Source organism: Labrus mixtus, chromosome 3 (assembly GCF_963584025.1).
Source record: "Labrus mixtus chromosome 3, fLabMix1.1, whole genome shotgun sequence".
Lineage (NCBI taxonomy): Eukaryota > Metazoa > Chordata > Actinopteri > Labriformes > Labridae > Labrus > Labrus mixtus.
Genome location: NC_083614.1, coordinates 25,247,697 through 25,254,829, shown reverse-complemented (window position 1 = coordinate 25,254,829; position 7,133 = coordinate 25,247,697). Strand labels below are relative to the sequence as shown.

The window sequence follows — 7,133 nt, the reverse complement described above, 5'->3', positions numbered from 1 at the left end:
TTTTTACTTCTATCAACTGAAACCCTACATTTAAATTTAAAGTAGTTAATATAGTCTGGAGGTTTCATTCAAGTGTGTTAATGACAAACATCATCAGAGGTCATGGTCAGCATTTATACCTTTTATTTTAGTTTTTTTTTTTGTCAAAAACGCACAAACATAAAAAAGGAATATGGAGTAAGGCAGTTTGTACATCAATCTGGTGTGCTCCCTCGTCTTCTCGGCTAGAAGAGCATCACTGTCCGGAGTGACATCAAGCAGAAAAAGAAAGTGAAGCGTTCTCTTTAGTTTTCATGTCACACCAGACGTTACTGCATTAGAAAAATCAATCTAATGTCTGGATGCATCATCACTGATGACAGTATTCAAACATGGACACCCCATGTCTAAATATCCAACGATGAAACTCGTGAGACTTGTGATAGAGCTTTTCTGTAAAAAAAAAAAAAAAAAAAGCAACATCCACTGAGAATGTCCGATCAGTTTTTGACTGGAAATAAACTCAAACAAGACATTACACTGGAAGTGAACTGTTCTCATCACACGGTCTGCAAAAACAGCAGAAGTATCTTCTTTTTAAAACAACAAACTTTTTACACTTTGATGCTCCTTTTTATAATGATCACAACTCCATCACTTTATCTTCAAAATTCTTCTCTAACACAAGGGAACCTAAATTCTACAAGTATGTTACATGATTTTCATGAAAGTAAATAAATCATTTGGCAACAGACGTCATCTACCTGATAAGGCAGATTTCACTTTCCTCGGTTTCCGGCTCATGTTAATCAAAAAAAATGAAAATAAAAAGTCATTCTGGGAATAACAGCATGACTTTAAAATTGCAGAACAAAAACAAAAAGATTTTTTTTAAGGAATGAGAACGTATTTTGACTCAGATTCGATAAAAAAAAAAAAATCACTTGATTCTTCCAGAAGAGTCACAAAATACAAAAATACGGTCATGAAATGCTTAAGAAAATATTGTCAAAAGTGGAATCATGCAAACAATATTTCTCTTTTCATCACAAAGAAGTCCCTCTCCATTTCCAGAGACACTAAATTCAATATTTTATAATATCCCCCCTGCACACAGAGCATGCTTACCCTTTTTTTAAATTTTAAGTTACGTAGGGATTATGCACTGACGCAAAAAAAAAATCATTAGTATAAAACAAAAACAAAATTAAGACCAAACGCTTAATCCTAGATTATTTTTCTGTTAAATGCCAAAACAATGAAAATAAAAAAAAAAACAATAGTTTCTCAGGGTGAATTTCCTGAAGGTACAGAAAATAAAAGTTGCTCGTATTTACCAGCAGAGCCGCATGACGCCCTGCACAGAAGCAGAGGGTGCCAGAGTGAGTCAGACCGACAGTGGATGAGAGGAACAGTGAAATGGGATTAATATGAGTGGTGGTGGAGATGCATCATGAGTTATAATCCTTAACTGGGTCAGCTTGTGGCGTGAAACTGATGGATGGATTTCACCAACCCCCTACTCACTTCTACCCAGCCTCCTGTGGGTGCACAAAGACCCCCGTGAGCAAATCCAGCAAATGTGACTGTGCTCTTTTTTTTTTTTTTTTTAAACTCCCACTGCTAAAGTGTCAGAGCAAGAGAGGATTTACTGACAGTCTGGCTTTTATTCCATCAGGAAGTCTCTTCTGCAGAGAAAAAAAACACAGAGTTATCCTGACAGAATCAAAGCTGAAACCCTCTGTGTGTGTGTGTGTGTGTGTGTGTGTGTGTGTGTGTGTGTGTGTGTGTGTGTGTGTGTGTGTGTGTGTAGGGAGAACACATTGCTGCGAGTCATGTCTGTTGTGTTTGCCCAGATGAGTGTGAAGGTTCAGTGTATGGCAGCGGCCAACAACATATTATGGCTCGTGACCACAAAAAAAAAAGAAAGGTGGTCAACTTGTAGTTTCCCCTGATAAGTCTGCGTGTTTCTCTTCTAGTTTTTAGTGCCATTTGTTCTTGTATTGCTTGGATCACTTTAAAGATCTAGATAGATTTTTTAACCTATTGTCACCCTACTTCGATTTTCCTTTTTTCAGTCAAGCCTTGATCTTTAATTTAGTAGACAAAAATCTGTTATTCCTTTTTAGTGCCTATGCCATCTGTTAGATTTGTGTAGCAGGCAGGTTTTTTTTTTAGTTTCATTGTATTCCTTTTGGTTGGGAACCATTCATGAGGAGTGAGGAGGATACGTGGCACAGGGAGGTGGGGGGGGGGGGGGGGGCAGACACATGAGGTGATGAGTTGTCTGTAGCACCCTGTGAGGACTATGGTTTAGTAGGCTGTGATCATGCACAGGACGAAAGAAGAAACCGCTTTATTTAACCTAATGTAACTCAGATCTGATATTCTTTTTTTTTTTTTTAGTGTAGCCTTGGACGCAGCATGAATTTTTTTTTTCTTTTACATCAGGTAAAAAAAGACACCTTTTCCTTTCAGTCCTTATGCGGTCTGTTAGATTACATGAACAGTTCAGTGCAGAAGCAGTCCTCCTGTATCAGTCAGTGATGTGGAGTGAACCGATCCTCCGCTCCTCTTTTTAAACCGTTTTCCTCGCTGTGAGGACCCTGACGATGCTGCCCACTCCTCCAGCTGCCAGAGCCTGCAGACACGGGAAGAGAAAAATATGATCAGGCTATTTTTAAAGTGCTAAATCTCAGTCTCTGTATTCTGTGGCAGCTGTGTAGTCTTTCTCAGTTCCACCATGGCCCTGCATCTATAAGACTTGTAATTAAAAGATTGTCAGACACTGAAGTGTGATTATTTACCTTTTCGTGCCACTGCAGCAGGACCGCGCTGCTGTTTTCTGACGGCCTCTCAAAGCCTTTGTAGATGTATTTCATCAGCAGGTCCACACTGTTCTTATCCAGGGACTGCACCCCCTTCTCAATGTCACTGCTCTTAAAGGCGCTGAGCACCTTCAGCACCAAACCTTCTGCTCGCTCCTGAGGAGAGACAGGAAGACATTTGAGAGAGAACACAGAGTTCACATTAGCATGTTTCCAGACCTCTGAACTGCTGCACCCTTCTCCCACACTGCAGATCTGAGTTTTGCATATCTGCTCTGAAAAAGATTTCAGCTGCATTTGAAATGAAACATTTACACCAGCACATTGACGTGTTAAATCTGTGCATTAAGACCGATGAATATCATGAGCGTGTACTTTAAGGAACTTTTCCTCACTAATGGTAATACAGTAGTTATTTCACCATTTAAGAGTGTGAAATTTACAAAGTGATTTTAATAACAAAAACAAATGTGGCTAAATTTTAATCATTATATGTGAAGAAATCCAAACCCACCTTGACGTTCTGGTTCTTTGTGTTGATTGGTGGATTCTTTAGAACGGCATGTAAAGCCTCCATGAGGTTTCCTGTGCAGAGAGGTTAAGGATGCTACCAGAACCACGGGGACTGAGGTACGATTTCAGCTATTCAACAATTCTGGGTCTCCTTGTCTTATATTACACTTCATAATGCTCCAAACATTTTCAATGGGATTTAGGTCAGGACTGCAGGAAGGCCAGTTAAACCCCCAGGACTCTTTTACTACAGAGCCATGCTGTCGTTATACTTCCAGCACCTGTTTCTGCACAGTGTTGCTAAAAATAAGCAAGGCATTTCTTGATAAATAAGCCGTCCAATTAGCAGCACATGTTAATCCACAACCTGTATGTATAGTTCAGCATTAATGGTGTCTTCACAAATGTGCAGGTTACCCATGCCACATGCATTAATGCTGCCCCCCCCCCCCACCACCATGCATGTTACATCACACATCTTGTTGCCGCTGTCCCAACTTTTTGGAAATATGTTGCTGGCCTAAACTACAAAATGAAAATGCAGTTTTCTTAAAACAACGACATTACTCGGTTTCAACATTTCACACATAGTCTTTCTGCCATTTCAAATTTTAAAAAAAAATGGAGTTTTAACGGTGTGCAAATCGTCACATTTTGTTTTAAATGACATTCTACACAGCGTCCCGTCCCAACTTTTTAGGAAACTTCTGGCTGATGTGAGGAGAGAAGTGTCAGCTCAAATGTAGCTGATGGGGGACAAAAACCATCGCTCTGCTTCTTCTCCACAGTCACAGTTAAGCACAAACTACCTGTGTAACAGTCTATCTTTGTAAAACTAAAGCAGAAAACTATTAACATGGAGTGGACTTTTAACTTTTTACAGACAGAACAGAGAGTAGGAATTGATTTTATGTTTACGCTTTGAAGAAGTTAGATTTGAGAACTTTGGACCTGTCCTAATCTTCCAGCAGTGTGAGGTGGTGGTGGTGGGAGGTTACTGTCTTCAATGAGGAAGTGGAGCACTTGAATGCCTTATAAGGACTACTGGGCTGAAACCAAACACTCAGCTGAATACAGATTTCACATCTAAAGCCCCCTCCATTAAGACTTGTAAACCACAATGAGTGAAAATAGCTCTTTAAACACAAACCCCTGCTAATGCATCACTCACTACACACTAGGTTTAGAGTATTCAAATGCATTGGGGTTAAAAAAACTAGTAGGTAAACACATGCATGAGAGCTTGAAGTTAATGTAAAACCCCAGCTTGTTTAGCCTGGGAGCAGAAATCCCTGGAATGTGACTGCCAGGCAAGTCTGAACAGTGACTGGCCTAGTTGCAGAACGCCCATTCATACAGGCAGCAGGACGTATATAACATAACAGTGAAATGATGCAGATAAATCAGCCTTACACACGTACACACACCGACTCGTCGACTGTGCCCGATCACACACATGCTCGCTAATCATGTAAAAAAAAAAGAAAAGGATATTGTCTAATGAGGGAGTCCACCTCTGCCTCGTCGGGACCCAGCTGGTTTTCCCCTCCGTCATCCTCGTCCACAAATTTGTTCTCGTCGTACTCGTCCACGTCCACTCTCCTGAAACGGGCGGACATGGTGCTTTTCGACATGTCGGTATCGGGTTTTTAGCGTCTTGTTCCTAACAGAAAAGAAAAGAGGTGAAGCTCAACCCGGCCTTTTTTTCTTCTTCTACTTCCACACACACACACACACACACACAGTGCTGTTCTGTGATACGGCTGGCTGTCACAAGCAGCTTCCTGACTTCCTCCCCTTTCCTCTCTGAGGTATTTGCTTCCGCCTACAAGACATCGCCGTCTGCTGGGCAGAATTTGATACTACATGTGGCTTTCGGTGCTTCCCTTTATTGTCCGCTAGAGGGCGCTCAAACATTAAACATGTTTTGCACCATCTGTGAACCATTAGGACTGTAAACTAAACGCAGCAAACATATTTCTTATGAGTCGACATTTTTTTGTTAAACCAGAAAAGGATTCCATTACATTTACACAGCATAGCCAGTAGCACTCTTTTTTTTTTTTTTTTAACATTTCAAATAGGCTATTTTTCAGAGCTCAAATAATAATAGGCCTTATTTAAAAAAAACTATTTCTTAAATGTGTATATTTAACTTTTCTTGTGACCCTTTAAAAACATGGAAATCTCTACATGGCAGGACGTTGGAGGCCTCAGTGGTAGCTAAAGTGCTGACTCATACAGCTTTTTAAAATAAGGCGTAATTTCTTAGCAAAATTCACATTCATAGCTCTAATGAACGGAGCCCCTGAAGGCCCAAAAAGTTTTATATATATATATATTTATATACATATATATGTATGTATAGGCTGCTTTCAGTGTGTAATATCACTGCATAATATCAACATAACTAACCTTTACCCTGATTGCATGGATATTTAGTCTGACAGGCCCCCATGCAGCTGCAGTAATTCAATCTGCGTTTTAATCAGATGGAATTCAAACAGATGCTCTACATGACCACAATTGTGTGTGTGTGTGTGTGTGTCTGTGTGTGTGTGTGTGGTGTGCTGATTCACTGTGTCCACTGAACCCTTCACTGCTGCTGTATAACTATTTATTTTGACTGGGTCAGTTATGGGTAGACCACCACCTCAGCTCTGTGATGTCAGGGGTTTCCAGCCTGCGTCACAGGGGAAGTGCATTCTTCTCCTTACAGGAAATAAGACACTTTCCATCATTGCCAGATCACACACTATATCTTTTTTTTTTTACTCAGAGAGAGAGGTTAGAATAAACACAAACAGCTGTCAAGCTGCAAGACAAATGGATGAAAGCTTTTTGGGCCTCCAAGCTCCTCATCCTTAAATATATGTGAGTTCATGTGAAAAACTGGCGTGGACTCTTGTGATGTTTCCATGGGTTATGCAAAGCACACAAGTCACTGGTATGGATCATGACCAATAAAAACTTGCTCATAATACAGAGGCCTCTTCTGGGAAATGGAGTTGGACGCACCTATGTTTCATTGATGTTTCTTTTTTTGGGAAGTGGAATTTTTAATTTCCTTATCTGCTCTGTCTAGACTGCTGGACGCTATAGACTCAGGAGAGCAGAAAGGAAAACAGCCGCTTATGCATTTCCCATTACAGTTCCCTCCAACACAAACACACACACTCACACTTTATTTGAAATATCTGACAAAGGGAGGCTGTTACAAAAGAGAGAGAAAGTGTTGCTCACACTGGGCATATTCAGTAAGAGTGACGTTGAATAAAACAGCCAGGAATAGCTGAATGATTGTGAAACAGAGAGGTCTTATTAAAACCTATTTTACACACACATATGCACGCATGCATGCGGACACACTCATGCACACACACACACACACACACACACACACACACACACACACACACACACACACACACAAGCCAAGACACTCCTGCATGAGAGCATACTTCTTTGCGTTCTATCTTTTTTCCTTCCTTCCCTTTCTTCCCTCTCTTTCTCTCACACAAGCACACAAACTAACACACACACACACACAACCTTGCGTGCATTGGTCATGAGTGTCCTCATTGCGGGCTTTGTGGGGCGCCCCAACCCGTCTGTGCTATGTGAATGACTCAGCGCATCAAAAGGCAAGGATGCAAGCACATACATGACCTTCACGTGAATGTGCAAATTAAGGATCCCCCTGGAAAATTTCAATATGGAGTCTGTTTACTCCTGATCACAGACAGACAGGCGGACAGAGAGACACGCATACACTGCACTCAAACTTCTGAGGAAATGTATGTGTGTGTGTAT

At 40.8% G+C, this 7,133-nt stretch overlaps 1 protein-coding gene across 1 annotated transcript; it reads right to left on the bottom strand.

Moving 5' to 3' along the window:
• Positions 1-106: 106 nt before the first annotated feature.
• LOC132968299 (actin-related protein 2/3 complex subunit 5-A-like) lies at positions 107-5,069 on the bottom strand. Its single transcript, XM_061034193.1, has 4 exons — positions 4,815-5,069; positions 3,322-3,394; positions 2,787-2,963; positions 107-2,620 (listed from the first exon to the last, which is right to left on the bottom strand). The coding sequence occupies exons 1-4, from the start codon at positions 4,952-4,954 to the stop codon at positions 2,558-2,560; spliced, it is 453 nt and encodes a 150-aa protein (XP_060890176.1). The 5' UTR covers positions 4,955-5,069; the 3' UTR covers positions 107-2,557.
• Between the last annotated feature and the right edge of the window lie 2,064 nt (positions 5,070-7,133).

Excerpts from the sequence above, each read along its gene's own strand:
- LOC132968299 (XM_061034193.1), bottom strand. The coding sequence starts at position 4,954 with ATGTCGAAAAGCACCATGTCCGCCCGTTTCAGGAGAGTGGACGTGGAC. Across the intron at positions 3,395-4,814 it reads GTGGACTCCCTCATTAGACA|AGGAAACCTCATGGAGGCTT; the intron begins ATATCCTTTTCT and ends ACCTCTCTGCAC. Across the intron at positions 2,621-2,786 it reads TGCTGCAGTGGCACGAAAAG|GCTCTGGCAGCTGGAGGAGT; the intron begins GTAAATAATCAC and ends CCGTGTCTGCAG.